This window comes from Sinohyriopsis cumingii, chromosome 15 (genome assembly GCF_028554795.1).
Source record: "Sinohyriopsis cumingii isolate HCF-2022 chromosome 15, ASM2855479v2, whole genome shotgun sequence".
In the NCBI taxonomy this organism is placed as follows: domain Eukaryota; kingdom Metazoa; phylum Mollusca; class Bivalvia; order Unionida; family Unionidae; genus Sinohyriopsis; species Sinohyriopsis cumingii.
The window spans coordinates 87,410,252-87,437,708 of NC_142975.1; the positions used below are offsets into that span (position 1 = coordinate 87,410,252).

At 33.7% G+C, this 27,457-nt stretch overlaps 1 protein-coding gene across 1 annotated transcript in view; it reads right to left on the bottom strand.

Moving 5' to 3' along the window:
- The window catches only part of LOC149782250 (uncharacterized), a 300,926-nt gene that overhangs the window by 89,639 nt on the left and 183,830 nt on the right, over window positions 1-27,457 (bottom strand). Inside the window, exons 76-83 of the mRNA XM_089935100.1 lie at window positions 26,564-26,691; window positions 19,602-20,020; window positions 15,613-15,856; window positions 14,108-14,225; window positions 13,231-13,409; window positions 9,712-9,871; window positions 6,485-6,682; window positions 1,822-2,034 (exon numbers count right to left, since the gene is read on the bottom strand). Coding sequence (XP_089791226.1) covers window positions 1,822-2,034; window positions 6,485-6,682; window positions 9,712-9,871; window positions 13,231-13,409; window positions 14,108-14,225; window positions 15,613-15,856; window positions 19,602-20,020; window positions 26,564-26,691 — 1,659 coding nt within the window. The remainder of the gene's footprint in view (window positions 1-1,821; window positions 2,035-6,484; window positions 6,683-9,711; window positions 9,872-13,230; window positions 13,410-14,107; window positions 14,226-15,612; window positions 15,857-19,601; window positions 20,021-26,563; window positions 26,692-27,457) is intronic.

Here is a 27,457-nt window from a genome sequence, read left to right on the forward strand (position 1 = left end):
TAACAAAAGTCAAATTAGACATACAGACTCCAACATGTTAACAAATCCAGCCAATCAGATGCAAACTCATCAAACCTAACTAATATGCATGGCTCTTGTTCATTATCGATCTCATCCAAGATCTTAATGATAATGCCAACCCATATTCTGATCAGAATTGCTACCAGTGTGGTAATAAACTGAGCCAATCAGCTAAAAGACCATCTCATGAACATACATAAATTTCAATTAATGAACTCATCTTAATTGCAAACTACACTGACTCTTCCTTATGTATGTGTGTGTGTGTGTGTGTACTGGGTTTACAGGCATGTAAGCACAATAATAGCTATATGGTGCCATAACAAGTTCTAAAACTGTTAATATAAAGAATAGCAAAAATTTTAGGAAGATAAACCCATCAAAATAAGTGTGATCATGAAGTACTAGAAGAAAAATGATAAAAGGTACAGAAGTTAAAGGTATGTAAATGGAATGTAAATACAAAGGTAGCAAATATAAAAACCTTAAAATATAGGATCAAAATTTGTCATAAAAATCATTCCCTCAAATAGTCCAAGATTTTCTCTAGTGGTACATTATCATAAAATGAGTTCACAAAAAATTTCTGTCTCACAGGGTTAATTGACAATAATGTTCCCCTGTCAGTGGACACTGGCATGGTATGTACTTTGGTTCTCGAGTTACATATGCGTGTATGTAATCAGCACAGACTCATTCATAAATGTGACCAAAGATGGCAAGATAACCAAGCAAATATGTGATAACATAAAATTCTGTTTCACTGATACATTTCATTAATGAGAAGCTAGTTTCAGAGTTTGTAATTAATTTGAAGTTATTAAATTGGGATTCAGAGATTTTCTCATGGATGAGAAGTGTCACTATTACTTGCAATGAAATCATGGCATCAATATTTTACTAATAGAACAATACAAAATTAACTGTCGATGATGAAGGCTGTTTCACGAACTAAATGCACCATTATTTTAATAAAAGGAATCTTGTTTGATTGTGAATTTGAATCAATATTTAGTCTGATTCCCTTCTTAGTATTGCATTGCATTCCACTATAGCAGAGAGCAAAGCAGGGAAAATATGGTTCAGACAACCAGACTACTCAACAACAACATAAAGCAGTGATGTAATACACAATGTTTTTGTGGTTGTTGAAACCATCTGGAATTATGTTAATGATCTCCCAGTGGTTTGGCATCTTGAAAATAAAGGTAATTTTTACATAAAAACAAAAACATTACTTTAGAAAAAGTACTTTATTGACAATTATTCCCAACGCTATCTTAAAATGACTATTCAGCAATTAAACATACCAGATTGCCCCCAAATGGTTTTTGCGATGTCCAGTGAGGATGGCATCATTTCATGTTGTTATGGAGGTCCCTCGATAACTCGCACCCTCACTTATAGTGCGGTCTTTGTTTTTGGACACTGTTGTGCACGAGTTATCAAGGGAGTGGTGTATCTTGTCTGTGTACAGGGATATATAAATGTGATAGGAGGCTATGACTAAATTTAATTCATAAACCTGACAATGGTCACGATGACTCTGTATGAAAACCATGATCAGTAGTTTGTCTTATTTCTTCTAAATGTTTTGGTAATAGCACCAAGCTAATATTTATTTATAAGATAAACAGTTTGTACCTATCACATGCTGAAAAGTCTTGTACTATTTTCATTCTGCATCTTTCAAAAGCCTTTCATGTATCTGCCAAACTATAAAAATCTGGAGCACTAAGGAAACAATAATATTAATGTCAATCTTACTTTGGAAAGAACATGGATGTTCCAAATACCTACCTTGTCCAGCTACTTCCTTCTCCTCATTGTGTATAAGTCCTGCCTCTATGAATGGCTGTACATCCTCTCCTCCAGGCTGTGTGCCAACAGCCCACTGGTATGTCATTACACCATGCATACTACTCTCAAATCCCTCAAACTGAACAGATACAGTCCCTGCATCCATCTGGTAGTTAATATCAACTGTATCCTCAGCCCCATCCCTGGAAATGCCTTTGTGAAATAAAAATGATTGTTAAATTGTGTAATAAATGTTCATCTTTTAGTTCAACATGCACTGTTCTCCATTAAAATTTTGCTTGATGTGAGAGTCTCTATTTCCCTTCAAGAGAATTAAGCTTAAAATTTAGGAAAATATAGCTAAAAGTCAACATGTGCGTGGGTATGTATTAAAAGTCAACATGTGTGTGGGTATGTATTAATGTCAGTGTTTTGTACCAATTAAACATTCTAAAAATGTAAAAGTGAAAAGCTGCACAAAAGTCTTTAGGAAGAAAATCTATCCATATAAATGTAAATATGAAGTACAACAAAATAATGTATGAAAGATAAAGTTGTTAAAACTATCATACCATAATGAATGTAAAGTCTTGGGACACTATAAATCATGGGACACAAAAGTAAAGCTATTTTGTCATGTATTTTACATCCTGGCACACTTTCAACATTTATTTTCCTACTAATTGATTAATGTATTTTCTCAATCATAACAACATTTTTTAAAAAGTGACAGTGGTTGTTAAGGAACTTTCATCATGAATTATTACATGGGAATATTATAAATTGATAAAATTTTGTTGTGAAAGTTAATAAATACTTTTTTCGTCCTCTGTTTCCTTGTTGATTCTAACCAATTCAAAATGTTTATAATTTTATCGATGACAAGAGTTGAGCAATAGCAAGTTGCTGTAAGCATTCTGAACAGTAACCTGTCCCTTTTATCTTCAGTTTATTATTGTTTGTTTAAGCATTACTGCATTAGAATATTGTATCAATGCACCAAAAATTACATTTTTATTTCTTACTTAAAAATGTAAATACATTACTCGTTAAAACTGTGCTGCTAGTATGACAAGAAGGAACAACAATAGTGTTTGGTTCAACACTCACATTTAGTTGGCATGTTTACATGATGGCATCACCACATGTACACTGAAAATTTTTACTTGTACTAAATGAAGTACATTCCTTAGATCTGAATTATAGGCACAATTGCACTAAACTTAAATGATACCTCCAAAATACAATAAAGAAGTTTCAGAAGTAATACTTTGAAAATAACTGTAATACCTTAAATACTCTGACACAGCTTGCTTTGATGTAAGTGACTATAAATAAGTACCAGTGTTTACTCACCTAAAGTAATCGTGCTACTCAACCAAACAAGTATTCATACCTTAACTGACTGACAATAATATTCAATGGTTGGTCAGTCCAATATAGTTTTGGGGGACCAAATAATTTAGTACCGCTATTAAACAGGGCATCTCATCCTTCTCAACTTTTAGGCATATCAGAAGAGACTGTTTGGAAAGCTTCCTGCAGGATTCCATCTGTTATCTCAACTTGGTGCAGGAAACCCCCACAAGGATGAAATTTTATCACGAGCAGAAATATGCAGGCTTTAGAGTTCAACATCAGAAATGTACTCCATTTATAGCACTGTTCATAGTAAATAATGTCATAAATGCAAACTGAAGCTGGAAAATTGGCACCAAAACCAGACTGCCTTTTTTCACATTCACTAAGCCCACTTCTAACGCCTTTATTTGGCAAAAATCTTTGGTAATGAATCCAGCAATACCGATCCTCATTACATGTTGCAAAACGGTTTTACTTAATCAAAATGCATCCAAGACTCACTCTGCATATGTTACCTGCTTGACTGATTGTAGATTTTATGGTGCACCAGCACTCTAAGGCTATATAACACCATATAAAGGGTTATATGATAAAGATTTCAGCATCAAAGGCTAAATAGCACCATACAAAGGGTTATATGATAAAGATTTCAGTATCAAAGGCTATATAGCACCATACAAAGGGTTATATGATAAAGATTTCTGTATCAAAGGACGTTTATTGCCAACCAGCAATTAAAGTGCAAGAAACATAATTAGATGATGAGGACACAAAGGTTTCCAATCAAAGGAGAATGCAAATGGTGCAAACAAAGGGTAAATAAAAGGTAGTTTAGGATGACTGAACATACAGATGTTGTTTAAAAATACTCAAAGGAAACAGGCTGCACACAAGCTATATTTTAGAATAAATGTTAACTTCTTTCAAGAAATTTAAAATGTAAGACACATTTACCATATCAAAAAAATTCTTCATGTGCTAAACACTGTAGTAACAATTGCATGTAGGTTGGTACTTGAAAAAGTCTATCAAAAAGTGCTTGACAGCGAAGGGTTCATTGCATGAAATGCATTCAGGATGGTGTTTTCCCATTAAGACATAGGAGTAGGTTATATAAGCATAACCAATTCTAATTTTTGTAATGACTACCTTGTCTGTACAGATGGTTCTGTTGGAAATAGGTCATTTGTCTATGGAGGGTTTTATCACATGAGGCTTGTTATTGACAGCATCAGTCCATGATACTTGTCACTTTTTTTTATACCAGATTCAAAATCAGTTTATGGTATTTTAAATTCAGATGGTTGTAGAAATAGGGCTGTCTGCTCTTTTATTACCTTTCAGACTGACATGGCTGGGTAACCAAAAGCATACTATATTTTGAGAAGTATACAGCTCCGTATGTTTAATGAGAATATTGGTCAATGATGGGTCTTCCAGCTGCCTATTGTGTAGTGACTGAAATGCTGATAGTGAATCAGATGTTGCCTGCTTGAGAGAAGTAGTCACTACTTTTGTATTTTCTAGTCAACTTTATGTAATATGTGTGCAGATTATAGCTACTGAACCAGAGGATTTATTATTATGCACGGATACATTTTGTCCTCTTGTTTCATATTAGAGCATGGGTACAAGCGCACCAAGGGAAGAAAAACATTTTGTCCAGACTGCCCAGAATTCTTCAGTCAAACGAAGAATGACTATGCTGATCTCAAATGATGCATAATTTTGATGACAAATCATGGAGATCTAATGACTAATACATTAGTACTAATACAAAAGGGACCGGCTCACTACAATTTGTTCCTTAAAGCTTTAAACAGATAAACTTGTGCTCAGAAACCAATGTCAGAAGAAGATGACTATTCAGCAGCCATGATGTGTGTAAATAATGACATGGAATGTTTGAAACCCAACTCTTTCTAGGTCTCCTCATTACAAGCAACATCCCTTTTACAGACAATGATGTGAAGCTGTTTAAGACCATGTCTCCATCCAAAACTAAGATGAGACAAAAAGGACCATGAAACAATGTACATATCAGTTTGCATCAGAACATCCTGAATGATTCTAGGACCACACTGATTACAAGAAACATTCCATGTAAAGGAATCAATTAGATTGACATAGACCAAAATGGTATAGACAAGATAAAACCCATCTAGGTGCAAGAGCACATATTCTAACCAAATTCCATCAGAATATGTTGAAAGGTTCTTGAGTTATGCTGTTTGCAAACAACATTTCAATGTGAAGACAAGAAACACCATGACAAGGGCCATAACTCTGTCCAAAAATAACTCTAACCAAAATGGAGTAGATGAGGAGACTAAACCCACAAAAGGAACATACAAGTCTGGGCCAATATTTACACCAAATTTTATCAGAATGTGTTGAACGGTTCTTGAGATATGCCAGATACAACCAAAATCCTAAGTGAAGACATGATATTAAATGTCAAGGGCCATAACTCAAATATGCAGGAGATGAGTCTGTGTGTGATTAGGATTTTTAACATAGCTTTAACAAATTTTCAGTCATATTGCTACGATGTCTGCAGTGTGACAGTTTATAGTGATGTCTAGCACTAGGGCATTGCTGCAGACATGTAACATGATGTCCCACCCAGTCATATTATCCTGACACCAGGCCAACCAGTCCTAACACTAACCTCTTAATGCTGAGTGCCAAGCAAGGTAGTTGTTAATACCATTTTTGTAAGTCTTTGGTATGACTCTGCTGGGGATCGAACCCACAAACTCCCGCTTCCGAGGCAGAAGCTCTAACCACTAGGTACTGGAGCAGTCCGCAGGTGATGAGACAAGACACATAAAATGCATACCTAGGTCTGTTAGACAATGTACACACATAAAAGGAATATCTTGGTCTGTGAGACAATGTACACACTAAAATGCATAAAAATATATTGAATGGTTCATGCATAATGCATGTTACATGGTCTCCTGTAAGGGCAAATACAAAATTGATTGGAAATAAGCCATAACTTGATGAAAAATGAATAAAAACTTGAAACCTTTATAATGCATAGATATAAGCCATAAGAAGCTCAACAACCAAAATGTGATCCTATTATGTGTAAGGATTGCAAAGCTTTGGTGGTTGCATGTGTAAATGGATGGACCAATGGTGGCTGTGATAAGGCTCTTGCATGTAACTGTGGGTCCCTTATTAATATCAACATAATCTCACTTCAATAAGTCTTGGTAACACAGTCAAAAAAATAAGTTTCTAATTCTTATTGCAAATTTAATCTAAAGAAAAGCTTATAGCAAGAACCTACCTGTCTTATCCTGTGGTACAACAATGATTGGTGTGGAATACATGGTGTCACTGGGTGTTCCAGCACCATTGTAGGCCTGCACAGACAGATAATACACTGGAACCTTGGTGTTCAGATCAGTGTTCTGCAATACCAGATCTCTGATGTACATGCTGTGTTGCTCACCCACGTTATGCCAGTCAAAGATGTCGGTTCCACCTGTAATGTACCAAAAGTAACCATTCTGAACTGTAGAATAAATTTAATAAAGTTGTGCCAAGTATTCAAAAGGAGAAAAAAAGTGGCATGAAATGGTTCCAGTTGGATGACCTCAAGAAAAAAAAGAACTGACACTAAATACCAATTACATTTGTATAAGTAACAAATATGTTGTAGAATCCTTGAAATATGATGAAGAGATGCTGCATATAATTATGCGTACAGATAGATGATGCACACAGGCTTGAAAGTAATTTATAACCAGAATCAATAACTGTCAAGCTTCCAATTTTTAATTACAAACAATATGTCCAAATAAAATATAAGAAAGGGCATAAAGAGAAAGCAACTACAATTTTTAATTATTTTGGACTGTAAAGAAATTTGTTTTAAAACCTGTAATAAAGAATAGTAAAGAGCAATGAGAATTTCTTACAAATTAGAAGCAGCCTGCTTTGCAAGTGACTAATACCAATTTATCCCTGATTGGTTCTATTTGGGTTGAAATGAAATAATTTAACAGTCATACCAAAAGACCCTGAAAAGAATGATTATGTTGAATAAGAATGTCTAGTAAAATTTATCTAAAATGTGTCTCACCTGCCACCGCATTTGTGTATGGATATATCCCTCCTGTAATTGACTTGCAAAAGTTTAACATGTATAAATTAAATACTGATGCTGCCGTTGATACTTGCTTACATATAGACATTTGTTTTATGGAAAATTAAACAATGTACACACTAAATTGCATCAAAATATGTTGAATGGTCCATGAGCTATGCAGGTTGCAAGAAGCTCCTGTTAAGAGCAAATTTGAAATTGATTTGAAATGGACAATGACTCCAAGAAAATTGGCCATAAAAAAGTTGAAAAATTCATAACTCACAGCTATGCATCATATGAAACACACCAAACAATGTGGCATCCAATTATTTGTAAGGGTTGCAGAGCTTTGATGGTTACCAGAAGTGTGAATGGATGGACAGATGATGGTTGTGTAAGGGATCATGCATCTAATTAGGACCCCTAATAATTAATTCATTAATTAATTAATTGGCTGACAAAGTCTGGTAACACAGGTAAACAAATATAAAATGTTTCAAATCTTATTTCAAATATGATCTAAAGAAAGATTTACAGTAAGGACTACCTTAAATAGCACTTACAATTATATCAGTAATAAATATGTTGTATAATCCATGAAATCGGATGCTTCCTAATATTATAAGTATGAATTTTGATTTTTAATGACAAACAACATGTCTAGATAAAATTTAAGAAAAGGCATAAAGATGAAGTAACTGCAATATATATTGAACTTAACAGAACACCTCAAAGTTGATTAGTTCCTGTAACTTACAGTAACTGATCTGCACAAGTTTAACGTGCATAATCCTCCTGAAATTGACTTGCACAAGTTTAACGTGTATAATTTTCTGATGATGATATAGCTGGCAATGTACTATAGATACTTGTTGAAATTTCTTTTACTGAAAATTCAATTCATGCAGAGCAAAGGTGTTTTGTTAAGTGCAACATAAAAAACTTTGATAAATCAATGTGTAATATTAGAAACTATATGTTTGTAGTACATATGAAATACTGTCAATTTAAGTATTATTACAATTGCATGCCATGATACCCATCACAAAATGCACATATGATAGGCACTGGTGTTTATCTGTTTCATTAAGGTATTCATTACACAATATTTGTATATTTGTATCTACATCTATTCTTGAATTTTAATTCTTTGAAAATATTAAATTAAATGTTACCCATCACAAAATTAAGCATCCAAAAATATTGTTTAATCTGGGTGTTTACTAGCAAAAATACTGCTTTCATTTTTGTGCAAGTTGGAAAAACCTGTATTTGTATTATATTTAGTGTTTAATTTCATAAATGCAGTGTTTGATGCAAAATTGCCTTTTTTTATAAGCCAGATCATTTCCAAGGGGCATTTTATGTATATGCCAGTGCAAGTGGGCCATTAAACCTCTGGCTTGTAAAGGCAGCATGACAATCCTTTAAGGGAGCTGCAAAGTTGATATTTATTCAGTGTAAAGTACACACGTCCTATGCACATCTGACTTTAATCCTAAGCTTATGAAAGTAGCACCCTCTTTCTTTTCCCAGTTAACAATCTTTTGATCGTGCTGTGAATCTGATATTTTTTCAGTGCCAAGTAGAGTACAAGTTTCAGTTGACAGAGGGTACTTATTGTTTATGCTGCACAAATGATGCCTGTTTAGTTGCATCCTTTAATATATTTCACAGACTGTATGATCAAAATGTCACTAATAGATTCAAAGTTCAATTGCCACATAAGCACAGAGAGATGTCTTTAAATATTAGGAATCAGAGTCAGGTGATGTTTATGATGACCAGATAATGATGGAGGGTTTAAAAACTTTATTTTGTGACTCAGATGATGAGGATGAATTCTTGCGGTTTCAACCAAATCATATTAGTGACATTTACAGGATAGTAAGAATTACAAAAATGTGACTTTACTTTCATTGCTTGGAATTTTGTGAATCAGGTCATTCTGGGCTAATAATTTTTATACCGGTAAGAAACCTTACATATTATTCATGAATTTATCACATAAAAAAATTCAAATTTCAAGCATTATGGATCTCAGTGGATTTTATTTCATGAAGATGGACAACATGTAAGTCGTCAATTTATTTGTGACATATTTCACTCGATAATATAACTGCATTTATTTTACATTGGTTTTGTCTATATTTTTCCTGTCTATATATTTATCCATCCATTCAGTTTGGTTTTGTTTATTTTTCCAAAGTACAACTCTGACTTACGGACAAAATAAGACACTGCTTACAGATTGATCTGATTTGCAAAATTTAACACAGGGTTAAAGGGAGATTAGCATTCTTCAGCCAAAGAATGGGGGTGGGGCAGGGTGTCAACTTCTAGTCAAGCCATCTTATAAGTAATTATGTATGGTAATACTTCTGTCTCAACTTGTTTATGTAACAGATAACTGATCTGCCAACCTTTAGATGTTCCAACGGCAATCTTGTAGAACTTGATTCCTGACTGTCCATCTGTGGCAAACCATGTGGCCTGTATGCCTTCATGGTCAGACTGCCAGACATAACCTTGTATCACTTCTTCCACATCAGATGACATAGTACCCACATGGATCCAATGCATCTGAAACAGTACCAATGTCATGTCATATGTGTGCATGTGGATAATTGTTCTCAGTCCATCTGAAACAGTACCAAGTCATATGTGTGTATGTGGATAATTGTTCCTAGTCCATCTGCAATGACCAAACCTCCAGATGGACCAATATATATTGGAGTTCATTTTGGTACAAAGGTATAGATTAATTACTGATGTAAGTCTTCACTGAGAAAAAGTATTTGTTTTTGAAACATTTCAATATCCATGTATGACATTATTTCAACTAGAAATGTGTTCATTAGACAGTATGCACTCTCAGTGAGCTGAATATCTGGATAATTAAAAAAAAATCATTTCCCCATTCCAGGTTATTGCTGTACTAATAAAAATTATTAGTTTTCCTGAATATTTTGTCCAGAAAATTTATATATTTATTGTTAATGCAACAATGTGCTGGCAACTTCCATGTTGGTTGGAAGTGGTCTGGGTAAATTCAGTTGCATTATATCCTTGTTTTATGATGAGAACACTTTTTAAATTTTTTTAAAAACCTTCATTCTGTTCACTGTGTGCATACTAGTGATATGTGTCAGCTGATTATAAATGATGTCATTACTATACTTTAATTTCTGCAATCAAGGAAGATATCATGCTGCTTAATGTGTCTGAGTAAAGTAATAACAAAATTAACCGATTAAAGCCCAACAAATTGTTATCATCACTTGAAACATATCTAAGAACATGACCCATGTTATAATACCTCTTGCAAATTGATAACTCAGCCAATTCTGTTACTGACATAATTTAATTAGTGTCTTTGACAATAGAATGTATCACAGAAAGGATATACTTGTATATCTATGCATATCATCTTACCTCACAAAATATCTGAAAGACATATTTTCTGCTAAAAATGTTTCAAGCAATCTCAACAGTACAGCTCCAAATATGGAGATGATTGCTCTACTGATGTAAATTGGCCAGGTCACATAGACTGGTTCAGGAATTCAATTATGGAATACCATTATTTGTAATGGAACTTGAGGTAGCATTACCAAACCAATTAGTCCAAAAGAGGTTATCATGGGGAATTGAATAAATTTATGTGTGTGTTATTTGGATTCTTAACATAGCTCTAAAAAAAATTCAGTCATATCACTATGATGTCTGCAGTGTGGCAGTTTATAGTAATGTCTAGCACTGGGGCATCGTGCCACAGACATGTAGCATGATGTCCCATCCAATCACATTATTCTGACACCAGGCTAACCAGTCCTAACACTAACTCTTAATGCTGAGCACCTAGTGAGGCAGCTGTTAGTACCATTTTTATAAGTTTTTGGTATGACTGGTCTGAGGATCAAAACAGTGATCCCCACATCCTCTAACCACTAGGCCACAGGAACAGTCTGAATAAAAGTGAAATGACAAGAACTTGTGAAACCTGTGTCAAAGTTGTTGACTGCTTTATCACAAATTAATGACAACCCAGTTTGGATTATTGAAAAAGAAAAAAACAAGAATAATAACACACATGCTAATTACACAAGTTAATCCATACTACTAGGAAAATGAATTATCTTTATCAAGTCTTCAGGTATATTACACTGAGTAATCATGAGTTAAGGAGTATGTCTGCTATTTATACTGCTGCCAACTGACAATGCCTACAGTTAATCCACAAGATGACATGGTAATCAAAGTGGTTTCATGATCTGAAGTTTGACTATTCATACAAGTCTCTGAGTATAGGTAAAACATGTCTTAGTTTAAGTTCCAACCTGAATGTTTATTTTTTCTCTAAAACCTACTTGTTGTCCAGAAAATCTGTGTCTAATCACAATTATAAAGTTTTAAAAAACAGCACCAATATAATGGGATGGAATGGATATTTAGGTGAATTATGGTATGTATGTATAGGGTTTAATGGCACTGGATATTTAGGTTAATTATGGTATATATGTATAGGGTTTAATGGCTGCTATTTAGGTGAATTATGGTATATATGCAGACCTGCCAACCCTTACGATTTTGCCATAAGTCTTATGAAAATTACCCTTAAAATACGAATTTATGGCATACAAGCAAAAACTATGGAAAAATAATCGTTACCCAAAAATCCAGATAACTGGTTCATCTGTGTTTGATCTGGATCCAGGTTTCATCTTAGAATTAGTGAAATTAGTCAGGAAACCAGACTAACTTTACAGCAGCACCCTAGATGCCTTAAACTGTACCTATTTGTTCATGTGAAGCATCTGCATGATCAACTGTTGATTATAGAATTTTTTAAATGGCATCCAGAAAGCGATGTATGTTTAAGATGAAAGGGAAAATAAGCTTCTAGAAACACATTAATAATCAACACAGAAGAATAAAAAGGATTATTCAGATTCTTGTGAATAAAAGCTGGAAAGGACACAATTACGTTTATTGGACATCACATGCCATATTGATTATGTCTCATGGTGGGAGATATGATTGCCATTACCATGTGAAATGGATCTTTTTTCTCCAAGAATGACGTCAAGTTGAGAGATAGCAACAAGCCATTGAGTTGCATAGGGTTTGGGACTAAAGTTTAACTGTACTAGTGGTAAATAAAGTCTATTGAACTTTACAAACTTTTCAGTTGAACATAATGTTTATCATTGCTGTATCAAACTTTTAATTACGTTTTCCAGCTTTACAATAGCAGTTATTGGTATTTTGTTACACCTTACTGAAAACTGGTCACTCTTATGGAAAACAATCTACTGCCTTACTGAGACAGACTCATCAGGGTTGGCAGGTCTGTTGTTGCTGTTGTTAGGTTTAACGCCATTTTTCAGCACATGATAGGCTATACATGGCAGCCAGTATTAATGGTGGAGGAAGAACCCAGGAAATCCCCGGAAAGAACCACTGACCCTCGAGAAGCTACTGGCAAGCTTTCTCACATACCCACAATGGCTGAATCCGAGACTCAAACCTACACAGACAGAGGTATGATGGTAGTGATCCGTAACAGAGAGCGCTTTAGACCACTCGGCCACTCGGGGCCTTGGTCTGTATATGTATAGGGTTTACTGGCACATCAGCACAACACTAGTCATATAGCTCTGAGTGAAGCTTAAGTTCTAAAAATGTAAAGATAAAGAACTGGAAACAATTTTAAGAGTAACTGAAAACTGATATAAATGCTTAACAAAGGCATGACAGCTGAATGGACAGGTGGACAAGGGTAATAGTTCTTGTTGTGGTAGAGAATACAAATTAAGTACCTTATACATAAGGAAAATTCTTTCTTGTTTAGAGTAATTGCACCATCTACATTCAGTTGTTTTCACCATTTCCACAAATTTAAGTACATTTTTTTGTCTCCAAAAAAGTAAAATATCTACCTCTGGCTTAGTATCATCAATAATAACACCATTAGTGTTGTAGGCTGCCACAAATTTTGCCTTGTTGATGGCCCCAACTCTCACTGTGTAACGTGCCCCTGACATCAAGGATAATCCTTCCTTGGTAAAAACAGACATGCTGGCACTATTAGGTATTTCGTACCATGCTCCTGAGGGCTCTGAAAGAATAAAACGACGATACAATTCAAGAGATATAATAATATTATCTCAAAGTTTCACTCGAAAGTAACTTATGTACAACAAAAATTTAACATATGCCACTATTAATGTTGATGACATTACTGCTATGACAATCACTAGAACTTTATACCATTCACAGGTGAAACATAAATTAGGTTGGACCTTTATGAACTTAGCAGGTTTAATTCATGTATTATTTGTCATGAGGATAATAATTAAATTTAGGCATTTTCATGAAAAAGGTGTATGTTCATTTAACTAAAATGATGAATAAAAGAACAAGCTATGCAAAATGTTCCCTTCCTACCAGCAGTCACTTGTATCATCTGTCTATTATGACAGCCCTGTAGAGAATCTGGCATCCCACCTGCATCCATGCACTGATGTATCAGCCTTGTGTCAGACTTGCAAAAACATTAACATTTTTGCTGATTATGTTATCATCATTGCCAAATAAGTGACATTATTGTTTCATCTAGCTAATGCAGGCAAGACAATAACAAGATGATTTGAAGTATGATGAAAGATATTTATAACAGTCAAGCCCAGATCAGTGATATTTGTTTAAATTTTATATAAGAAAAGATAGAAGAAAAAAAATGCATTATATTTTACAAATTATTAATACCAAATAATCTGCTTTATTGTTATTATGGGATCAACACTGCTGATTTACCTGGGAAGATTTGATGCTTGGATCCCTGATATTCCTGGTAAATCTGAATCTTAAAGTGGTCCAGTCCTGATTCCAAATCATAGAATTTGAAGTTTGCAGACAGCTGGCTTTTGGATACCTGCAAATAATGGTAGGAATTATGATTTATGAGTTCTTACATGTTAATGTGAAGGAAGTATGATGCACATTCAGAACATTTTATTTGGCAGTAATCTAACATGCAATATCCAATATATGTGGCTCCCAAATTTTACTTTTGCTTAAAGTCACCTGAAAATGAAATGGTTAAAAAAGGAAATAATCATTACCAGTAACTGGTAACATTTCTTTGCTATCTCCTCATCTGACAAATAAATGTTCTTTTATATATTAACTTCAGACCATTTGACAATCACAGAAAATGGCTCATGCTGCCTGTACCATGGAGTGACTTTATTGTTGAAAATAGTTCATTTTGCTTGTACCATGGAGATTTTGTTATGAGAATTGCTCATCTTGCTTGTACCATGGAGGTTTTACCATGGAGAATAGCTCATCTTGCTTGTACCATGGATATTTTACCATGGAGAATAGCTCATCTTGCTTGTACCATGGAGATTTTACCATGGAGAATAGCTCATATTACTTGTACCTTGATAATTTTACCATGAGAATTGCTCATCTTGCTTGTACGATGAAGATTTTACCATGGAGAATAGCTCATATTACTTGTACCAAGGAGTGGCTTTATCATGGCTCATGTGACCTTACCATGGCATGGCTTTATCACTGAAGTCGTTCATCTTGCATGTAACAGGGAATGGCTTTATCAAGGAAAATGGCTCAAGCTACCTGTACTACAAAGCAGCTTTATCATGGGAAGTTACAATTAACATTTCATCTTCACAATACTATCATATCATTACAATACATTTCTTTCGTATAGTATCTTTATGGGCCAACTATGACCATATCCGGGTAAAGGGTTCTGGGGGAGGAAAACATAAAGTTATTGGTTTTACTTACTGAATAACATGTATTTAAGGCCTTAAATCAACTCAAAGATCAGTTTCTTGGCTCAAACATCAGCATTATAAATAATCCCCAATGTATTAGCACCAAAATTCAAGCCTTGAAGTTTAATTTTTTAACTATAATTTTGTGGGCTATAAAGTTTCATGGATTTTGTGGTTGCTACAAGCAACGAATTCAACGACCCTACAGACAATGATCTTTCTGTGGAAATATACGTTGTCCAATCAATAAATTGAAATATCCATGAAAAATGTCACAGTTCGCAAAACCATCAGAACTGACACCAATGAAAATAAATGAATTCACAGTATTGTAAATATAGAAAAACATTCATAATATTTTTCTAGCAAAATGTATAAAAGAAGGATAATCCTTTATTATAAAACATAGGTTCATTATGTGATTTATGGTAAATTGCACTAAATGAAACTCAAATGTGTTTACTTGCCCAAGCGTAACTGTGGATAAAGTCATGATCAAGTTTTACTGACCTGGAAATCATAGTCTATGCCCTCCTCTGTGCCATCATTAACATAATCCAAAACAGGCGGGGTAAGATCAACTATGAAGCTATTTGTTACTGAAGTGATCTGGTTGAGAGCATTGTTGGTGGTCCGTAGCAGTGACTTAATTCTGTCACGGTGTTTGAGATGGAAGTTCTGCCATTTAATTGAAGTTGTTGTATTGTCATACTCCACCCAATCTTTGAGGATCTGATAGTTACCGTCATCATTTCTGTGACAAGAAAATTAAACTGATGTCTAATAAATGTCAATTTTATTAGCCTTGAAGTACATGAGAAACATTTTCATTGTTCTGCAGGCCATCATGTTGTACAACTTGTACATCATATAAAGAATCTGCAAAATTCTACATATCAGAAACATAAATCTGTATTACCAGTAAATATATGTACTGTCAATACACAAAATGTATAAAAGTTACAGTACCTATACTGCTCTTAAAGTATGAAAACAAGCTGTACAAAATTTTTAGGCAGATTCCACCTGGATTTTAGGTGGTTTCAGGGTGTAATTCACCTAAAAACACCCACAAATTTCAGATGGACTTTAAGTGGGTTGGGAATACAGCTAAGGTCAAAGACTGAATCTGTCTAATAGTTAAGCGTACTGTTTCTCATATTCCTCCTAAAGGATAACTGTTAGATGGAAAAGTTCTGATTGTCCAGTTCAGTATCCTACTTTAAGATGGATTCTGGACTTCGACTGATTTTAGCAGAAATGTTAGGTGTAATTTTGAACTTTATCAAAAGTACTACAAGCATAGATGAATCTTTGGACTTAAAAGATTTGATGCAAGGTGGATTTTGGACTTGATCTGATGTTTACTCTGACAAATAAGATTTTTTGCTTCCTATTAAAATATGCTCTACAAAAATCATACCCTAGTGAAAATGTGACTGAAATTGTAGTGAAATCACAGTGAAAATTTTGTGTTATTCATTCAAATGTCCGTTTTTCACTAAAATTATGGTATTTCACCAAAGTTCAGTGAAATTTCACTGAGATTTTACCAAAATTTCTGAAAATATCAGTGAAATTTTGTGACTGAAATTTCACTGACTCTTTCAACATTTCTGAAAATATCAGTGAGAATCTGTGATTGAAATCTCACTGAGAGTTTGCCAAAAATTCAGAAAATATAGTGATTTTTTTGTAATTGTAATATCACTGACATTTCAATAAAAAATATCAATAAGATATAATAAAATTTATTTTTTGTTTCTTGTACATTCTGATTGATTTTCAGCAACATTTATATTTCCTGTTTCTGATAGCTGTAATTTTATTGTTCATTTTTAGAACAACTTCTTTCCACAGCTTTCCTTCTTAATTTTTTTTCTTCAAATTTTTGTTGTTGTATATTTGTTTAACTTCAATTGGATTTATGATTGTTTTTGTGTTTTCCATGTTAGTGCAGAATTTCACTTTTCTCCTGATCTGAATCTGATTTTCCTTGATATGGACCCTTTTTTAATATTGTCTCCAAAACTGTCTTTTTATATTTATAATGCTCTATATGGTCCCATTCTGCAATGAGCTTTCTAATAAGTATTTGTTCCGTATATTATTTAGCAGATGATCACTGTAAAGAACTTTCTGATTGGTTAAAAGTTTGTACTTGCCCAATGAATCATTGTGTAATGGAAACTGATGGGAATCAGCTCCTTGCTAAACATGGTGATTCAAATTTTCGAGCGGGATGCGAGTCTGAATAACCATTTGAAAAATGAGTGGCAATGAGAATAGCTTGAATGCAAAGTCGATGGGAATGTAACTGGTCAATCTGTATGAAAACTGAATGCCAGGACTAGCATTTTGATTTTTGTGCCATAATGAGTTTTACAGTAATGGCTAACATGCTAATTATGACGAGGAATTGAACCAGAATAATTTCGAAGTTATGTAACTCCAAACTGAATAACTTCCAGAATTTAAGGAGGGACAATGTATAGATCATTAGTGGGATTTGTTTATATTGTTGCCAGATACCCAAGTCTATCAAAGATAGTCATATCTTTGTGGAGTTTCTTGACCCACAAGCGGAATCGTCATTCAATATCATGAGTAGTAGTATTGTTTAGATTATCAAAATATTCTAGTTGTGTTAGAATTCAGTGTAAAATAAGAGTAATCATATCAAGATAAATGTTTGTCACGGCTGCTTATGGAACAAGGACTAATTCAAGAGACCACAACAGCATCACAGTTTGTACATTAATCGAAAATCAAGTCTGCAGTACAATTCCCATATCTCTTGCCTTGGATGTCATATAATTACAACACCTGTATAATCTTGATTCATGTACACTAAAATATTACCTTGGTTAATAAAGTCCTGTTTAATTCATATCCATTAATTTATTTGAAACCTTTTGAAATGTCTGTTTAAAATTACTGAAACTTTATTAAAATGCTATACAATGGTCAAACTTTTAGTGAAATCTCACCAAAAGTTTAGTAAACTCTCACAAAACATTCAATAAAATGTTAGAGGTCTCACCAAAACTTCAGTGAAAGTTTTGGCCCAAATTTTTTATGAAATCTCATCAGAATTTTGGTGAAAGTTTTGGTCAGAATATTTGTGCTATTGAAATGATAGACTGGAAAAATGTAAAAGTGTGTGAGCTAGTGCTATTTTACTTCTAAATTCAAGTACCCTACCACACAAGTATCAATGTCCCAAGTCTTAAAATCTAATCTCATTCAAAGGGGCTTCACCTTGTTACTTGGAGCGAGACATTTCCAAAGACATCCACTTGAAGCCTCATTTAGTGAGACTTCAGATGCCTGATGTAATGGCTAGCTAAAATTAAATGTATTCATGCATACAGTATTGGTTGGTCCAACATCGTAAGTTGAATTAACCACTAAATACAACACTATAATGCAGGCAAGTCTGCAATACCTTGTTTGACTCCATAAACACAACAGACAATTAAACGAGTCATGAATTTATTTAACTTAGGCTTCTCATACATTGGCAAATATGAAAAACTACAGGAAGCCAAAAATAAAATAGAACCCCAGCAAAAAAGAATAAGCCAAACAAGGATGTAAAGTATGTAGAAAACCACATTTACACATTTAGAGAACACTGGAAAATAAATTGGCTGTGTGATTCGAAACAGGTTGAACACAACACTTTTCCTGTATACTGATCATACTGGTATGATAAGGATACAGGACAACTGTTATGCTCAACATGTTTGAAGTTTCCTGATAGGTCCATCACCCTATACCAGGGTATAGCAAATTTAAAGGCTGAACCTATTCAGGTGCATGCAAAAATAAAAGAACATTTGAAGTGTGTAAACCAGCCACTTGCAAAATCTAGTGATGAAGATTGCAATTTTGCTGTAGCTTGTAGCTGCAGCTTGATAAATAAACTGTAGCCATAAATAAACTGTAGCCATAATTAAATTGTAGCCATAGAGATCGTATGTCACACTATACTGCCTACTGTGTTGCAAAAGCAGGAAAACTTTTTTTTTATTTGAATTTTTGTGTGCATTAAAAATTATATCAATTCCAATTGATGCACTGACTTCATTGCATTCAATGCAGACTCCCTTCTGGATCTAATCAAGAATTTGTATATGTTCGATATCATCGCCATTTGAGAAAATACCTCTTACAAGATTAGTTGAGATTGAGATCAGTAAAGAATGGAAACTGCATTGATCAAAAATAACTACTGTATTAGTTTATTAATGCTGATACCTGTAACTACGCTATTTTATTGAATTTGATGTTCCTCACAACAGCTCAAACAACTTGGACCTGTCTATATGCATGTCAGACCTGGCTCTCTCAGAGGCTGATAAGTCCTGGAGCTGCCACCCATCAACACTATAGTTTCAAACTATGTAAACTTCTCTTAAAATATGTATACAAGTAAAAGTACCTATCACTGCTCTTAAAGTATGTAAATTTATATTTTGTTTTATGACACTCACTCTGCCCTTTGCACCTGGACCTCATAGAGCCTGATGTGAGATTCTGGATCCTGAAAATCCCTCCACTGTACAGCTACTGTAACTTTACTGGAACTGAAATCCAGATCCTGAAAATCCGTCAATTCTCCGTCAACTACCTGTCCCGCAACTGGTGGTGTCAAGTCTACCAAAACGCCATTAGAACTTGCAGAAACATTCAACATCTTGTGTCCCCTATTATAGGCCCAAACAGTGGAAAAGTATTTTCTTTCATGTACCAGGTAGTTTTCTGGTTGTAGCTCAACACAGCTCTTGTGTGTCTTCTGGTCAAATCGAGTAAGATTGGCAACATCATTTTTACCAGGCCCTGTGCCCACTATCACTGCATAGCCGGCGATTCCAGATTCTTGGTCAAAGAAGCCCTCCCAGTTGGCACACAACTGAAACATTTATGAAAATGCACTACATGTAGGTTTAACGAACCAATTGTAATATAATGCTTACCACAATAACGGTGTAGGACTTTAACTTCAAGTTAACTGGAGTTAACTGGGCTGATACTGAATTATCTGTGGCTGAAATAATCCATTGATAAAGGTATAAGTAATAAGCGTATTCTTTTACTCATAAGCTAGATCATCCAAGACTTAATAAAGTCAAATTCACAGCCAAAACTTTGTGATCCACAGAGTCACATGGCTTTCACAAACAATTCCAAATGAAAATTTACATTTATTTGGTAATTGTTTGTAATGGCCATGTGATCATTTACTCTTGGTAATTGAATCTGGAAGTATTTTAGAATAAATACATAATGAGATATTCTTTTAATAAAAGCAAAAAAAAATAAAAAAATACATTAGTTCAAATAATGTGTGAGAATATTTAAAATGCTATAATATACATGTGACAAAATAAAAATGATAAAATGTTTCAGGCACTATAACATGGCAAAGCTACTAGGACTATATCGCTTTGAATAGTCACGAGTTATGGGGCATGTCAGATGTTTTTATTGCTGCCTACTGACAACACCTTCAGTTAATCTGAGACAACAGGCAGTTTCAGTCTCATGGTTGTTATTTCAAATATGTGTGTTTGAGCATGGGTATAACATTCCTTAGTTTAAGTTCCGTATGTATGTATGTATGTATGTATGTATGTATGTATGCATTTAATGGCACCTTAGCATGCTTATGATCTGATTGTGTCAATTAAAAGCAGAGTTCTAATATTGTACAAAATGAAAAAAATGATGAAAACTTTGGAAAGATAAAACTGTACAAAATAAATGTAAACATAATTTAGAAGCAGACAAAATACAAAAGATAAAGATGATAAAATTCTGTAAACAAAAAATACATATAAAACCTTTAAAATGCTTAAAACATAAAATTTCTTATATACCCGGTAATTGCACTTCCAGAAACGAATTTCAGGTGTTACATCATCATAAAGTTTCATCAGAACTACAACATCAAAAATACTCCTATCATACTGGGTAGAAGTCTACACACTTGACAAGAATACTTCTATCGTACTGATGGAAGTCTACACACTTGACAAAAGAATATGTTCCACTGACAGGGTATGAACTTTGGTTAAGATTCATCCATCAGGAGGCATGTACAAGTCATGTACCATTGACTGATATGCAATCAGCACAATACTAATCCATCTCTAGTGTCTGTTCTACACAAGGGATACACTCTTCCATGATTGGTTGGATGTTCAGAAGCTTGTTTGTGGAGTTTTCATTCCACATATTTTGGAAAATATGCTGATTTATATCATATCTGAAGCCAGTATATGGAATCTTCAATTTCGAACATGGATGACTTCAGGGTAGCTTGGCTGCTTTACCTGCCCTTTCATTATTCTCACTGCCATTAGCAAATACTTTTACCAGATGGTATGAGCTAAAAATATTTATGTCAAATCTAGGATATTATTGGTTGTCACATATATTAATGGGTTGTAACATTTATGTCAAATCTAGGATATTATTGGGTTGTCACATATATTAATGGGTTGTAACATTTATGTCAAATCTAGGATATTATTGGGTTGCCACATATATTAATGGGTTGTAACATTTATGTCAAATCTAGGACATTATTGGGTTGTCACATATATTAATGGGTTGTAACATTTATGTCAAATCTAGGACATTATTGGGTTGTCACATATATTAATGGGTTGTAACATTTATGTCAAATCTAGGATATTATTGGGTTGTCACATATATTAATGGGTTGTAACATTTATGTCAAATCTAGGACATTATTGGGTTGTCACATATATTAATGGGTTGTAACATTTAAGGTTTTGAATGGCTCTCAGTGTGGAATGAAAATCTAAAACAGGTGACGAAATTTGTTTTCCAAGGAGTTAAAATGAAGTAAATATTTTACTATGGAGGCTTTACGCAGTAACCAGCTCAAGAAGGTGTCATGATACGCTGCACTAGAAATTCTAACCTTGTCTCCATTTTTTAAAACCATATGTATCAAGGTATGTATGGCCATGACATGAGGTTCTAATTTATTTGAATTTACTCGTAAACAGGAAAAGATTTGTTGAGGACTTTTTGAAATAGCAAAGATCAAATATGACCCTGGTTGTTTTTGACAATATTTGGGATTGGATGAATGGATGAATTAGAAGATAGGTATTATAAAGATAGTGTTCATGTGAGATCATGTGATGGTACAATAAATAGGACTGGGTGAACTAGAAGATAGATAGTACTGGGTTGATGCTTACTTTAAAAAAGTTGTCGCAAAAAAATATCGTCAACCTCAACATTTTGTCGCCAATTTTCAAAAACTATTGCCATTTTCACGATACAGTACTATCCATTTATCTGAACACACTCAGGACCAAGGTAATATTGCCAACGTAAGTGAATGTTGGGGAGGGCTGAAAATAATTGAAATTTTGCATACAAGTGAAATTTCTGAAGTGACCTGTCGTCAGCGACTGCAAGCATGAACTTTTATGTTGCAAACAGGAAACTTTCATGGCACAATAAATATGTTCCAATCACTATGAAAAATAAAAAATGCTTTTATTTAAGTCTGTTGCTGACTTCCTTTGATCAAATATCTTTGGCTTTGATGAAAGTACATGAGTTGAAGGTGCCACTCAAGGTACTCTTAGAAGGACCAAACAAATGCCCATTTGTTATTGCTGTGGCAACATTACATAATTGTAGAACATCGAGATATAATTTTGTTTTCATTTGCTACGTATATATACAGAACGATCGGTGATTCAAAGGTAATCAGTTTTCTTTGAAGTTTCAGCAAAACTATTTTTTTCTGGTACATTTTTCAAAAAGAAAAAAATATTGCCATGTCTTGTTGATTGCAGCCATTCCTATTCTTGCCTTTAGAGGTGGTTAATTGAAACTAGTCAGGTATCATGAATATTTTGGTAATATTATGGCATACAGTACTAAGGCCAGATATCAGCATAAGCGGATTATATTATAACACCGTATTAGGGTGGTTTGTCAATATGAACAAAGGATTTGTTTATGCAACAATACATTAAATTGCAATTTTGTATCGAAGTTTGCAGCTGCCTGTCGTGGTGCCTTTGAATTTCTTCACCCAAACCCAAGGCTATATATATACAATTTTTAATGGCCAAAAATGTTGCTGCCAAAAAAATCACCAAATTGTATATTTTGTCATCAAAAAGGGGAAAAAACTGTAATTTGCACATTGGCAAAGCCCAGCACGATCCCTGTAGTATATAGCTAGTATTCATCTGAGATAATGTGATTGTTCATCTGCCTTATCATAAAGGTTTTCTACAGGGGATGTTCCAAATGCACCCAGACAAAGGCTTAAGTCCCTGATCATACCTCAGATTAAGCACCTGCAAGGAAGATGTATGATCTGATCCGTACATACAATAAAGCCATTATGCCAAGCTTAGATAAGATGTATGATCTGATCCATACATACAATAAAGCCATTATGCCAAGCTTAGATAAGATGTATGATCTGATCCATACATACAATAAAGCCATTATGCCAAGCTTAGATAAGATGTATGATCTGATCCGTACATACAATAAAGCCATTAGGTCAAGCTTAGATAAGATGTATGATCTGATCCGTACATACAATAAAGCCATTAGGTCAAGCTTAGATAAGATGTATGATCTGATCCATACATACAATAAAGCCATTATGCCAAGCTTAGATAAGATGTATGATCTGATCCATACATACAATAAAGCCATTATGCCAAGCTTAGATAAGATGTATGATCTGATCCATACATACAATAAAGCCATTATGCCAAGCTTAGATAAGATGTATGATCTGATCCATACATACAATAAAGCCATTAGGTCAAGCTTAGATCTCACCAATGACCTGTATGAATATGGAAATAGTGTCACTGACAATATGTTGCCCTGAGGTACAGTCATATTATGAGAACACCTTTTAGAAAGTGTGCTGTTTGCCTTAACTCAAAAACTTCTAACATGAAAATAAAAACTGGATAAAGTTTAATAGGTGGTCCCTTAGACTTATGCTAACATTCATGTGTTGGTAAAGCTTTCTTCAAGTTTAAAAAGACAGCAACAATATGTTCCTTCTTTATGATAGCTTCTCTAATAAATAATTAAATCTGAATAATGTGGCCTATTGTGCTTCTCTGGCATCTGAATCCACAATAAAAGATGGAAGATTACCTCACTAACATCTATCTTCCTCATATTCTAACTCTTCTGAGATAATGATCATATAAACCTTTAGTCCAGATTTATCAAAATCAATTATAAACCTATAGTCCAGTTTGATCAAAATCAGATATAAACCTCTAGTCCAGTTTGATCAAAATCAGATATAAACCTGTAGTCCAGTTTGATCAAAATCAGATATAAACCTGTAGTCCAGTTTGATCAAAATCAGATATAAACCTCTAGTCCAGTTTGATCAAAATCAGATACAAACCTCTAGTCCAGTTTGATCAAAATCAGATATAAACCTATTGTCCAGTTTGATCAAAATCAGATATAAACCTTTTGTCCAGTTTGATCAAAATCAGATATAAACCTCTAGTCCAGTTTGATCAAAATCAGATATAAACCTACAATCCAGTTTGATCAAAATCAGATATAAACCTCTAGTCCAGTTTGATCAAAATCAGATATAAACCTCTAGTCCAGTTTGATCAAAATCAGATATAAACCTCTAGTCCAGTTTGATCAAAATCAGATACAAACCTCTAGTCCAGTTTGATCAAAATCAGATATAAACCTATTGTCCAGTTTGATCAAAATCAGATATAAACCTTTTGTCCAGTTTGATCAAAATCAGATATAAACCTCTAGTCCAGTTTGATCAAAATCAGATATAAACCTACAATCCAGTTTGATCAAAATCAGATATAAACCTCTAGTCCAGTTTGATCAAAATCAGATATAAACCTCTAGTCCAGTTTGATCAAAATCAGATATAAACCTCTAGTCCAGTTTGATCAAAATCAGATATAAACCTATGGTCCAGTTTGATCAAAATCAGATAAAAACCTATGGTCCAGTTTGATTAAAATCAGATATAAACCTACAGTCCAGTTTGATCAAAATCAGATAAAAACCTATGGTCCAGTTTGATCAAAATCAGATAAAAACCTATGGTCCAGTTTGATTAAAATCAGATATAAACCTATTGTCCAGTTTGATCAAAATCAGATATAAACCTCTAGTCCAGTTTGATCAAAATCAGATATAAACCTATTGTCCAGTTTGATCAAAATCAGATATAAACCTCTAGTTCAGTTTGATCAAAATCAGATATAAACCTATGGTCCAGTTTGATCAAAATCAGATATAAACCTCTAGTCCAGTTTAATCAAAGTCAGATATAAACCTATAGTCCAGTTTGATTAAAATCCAATATAAACCTATAGTCCAGTTTTATTAAAATCCGATATAAACCTATAGTCCACTTTGATTAAAATCCGATATAAACCTTTAGTCCAGTTTGATCAAAATCAGATATAAACCTACAGTCCAGTTTCATCAAAAACAGATATAAACCTATAGTCCAGATTGATCAAAAACAGATATAAATATATAGTCCAGTTTTATTAAAATCAGATATAAACCTATAATCCAGTTTGATCAAAATCAGACATAAAGCTATAGTCCAGTTTTATTAAAATCAGGTATTAACCTACAGTCCAGTTTGATGAAAATCAGATATAAACCTATGGTCCAGTTTGATCAAAATCAGATATAAACCTATGGTCCAGTTTGATCAAAATCAGATATAAACCTATAGTCCAGTTTGTTTAAAATCAAATATAATTTACCTATAGTCCAGTTTGATCAAAGTCAGATATAAACCTATAGTCCAGTTTGATTAAAATCAGATATAAACCTATAGTCCAGTTTGATCAAAAACATATAAACCTCTAGTCCAGTTGGATCAAAAATCAGATCGAAAACATGGCCTCTTGAGAGGTAACAAGCAAATGTTGAAGACAGAGTCAACACCATAAACTCACCTGGCTGTAATACAAATACAATGAACCATTTCTTAAATTTGGTTTTCTTCTTTACATTTTTAAGGAAACTTGATCAGTCTGAATATTTATTTTTGTCTGTCTCTGTACCTGTGAGTTAAAATGACTGTGAAAGGGATAGGAAATGGATCATTATTAACGGGATGGAAATACTGCTTTTCAAGATATGTCTATTAAAAAAAGGAAATTTCACTTCAACAAGGTGCTTTGTTCTCCTCGTTATCACTAATACATTTTCAGTCAAAGTAATAGTAAAACCACTGCAAATTACAACAATTTTCAAACATGCAACTCTTACCATCATTTTTGATGGTTTTTAGAAATTTCATACAAAAGTTGTTAAAAGTAACATTTTACAGATATAAATTTGCTTATTTGCATATTTGACCATTAAGACAGCATGTTACATTGTTAAAGCAAGTACTAACCTTGTCTTGATCTTTGGTGAAATCTAGATCAACTTTGTAGATTAAGCCATCATACACTGTGCCTGCTTCAGGGGCAGATTTATCAACTATGATTGGTGACTTTGAAGTCCCAACTTTCCTCAAGTCCACTAAAAAAATAAAATAAAGTAAAACCTACAATGAATTACAGGTGATCTTTAATCTGTTTTTTTTCTTCAGAACTCAGACTATCTCTACAATGAAATCACCTTTTGATACAGACATTATTCTTTATCTCATCTTCATTTTTATCAGGACATTTATCTAGCAAAATCTGTCTTCTGATTTATGTTTTCTCCCGGAATTCTCTGTTAACTCCACTATCTGATAGAATAACTGACAGCAGATACCACCTTGTCTAAGTCTGATTCTAATGTTATCATTTTTAACAGACAAGTAGTTAAAGATTTAAATCAAGTTGAATTTAGGTGCTCACTAAATGACATGTTTATCAATCCTTAAAAACCAAAGAAGTGCTGCTTGGAACAAGGTAATAACTATCATTGAACAGAAATCCTAATTTGGATCTGCTTAGAACAAGATAATAGCTATCAGTGAACAGAAATCCTAATTTGGATCTGCTTGGAGCAAGGTAAGAACTATCAGTGAACAGCTAAAATCCGAATTGGATCTGCTTAGAACAAGATAATAGCTATCAGTGAACAGAAATCCTAATTTGGATCTGCTTGGAGCAAGGTAAGAACTATCAGTGAACAGCTAAAATCCGAATTTGGATCTGCTTGGAACAAGGTAATATCTATCAGTGAACAGCTAAAATCCAAATTTGGATCTGCTTAGAACAAGGTAATATCTATCAGTGAACAGAAATCCAAATTTGGATCTGCTTGGAACAAGGTAATATCTATCAGTGAACAG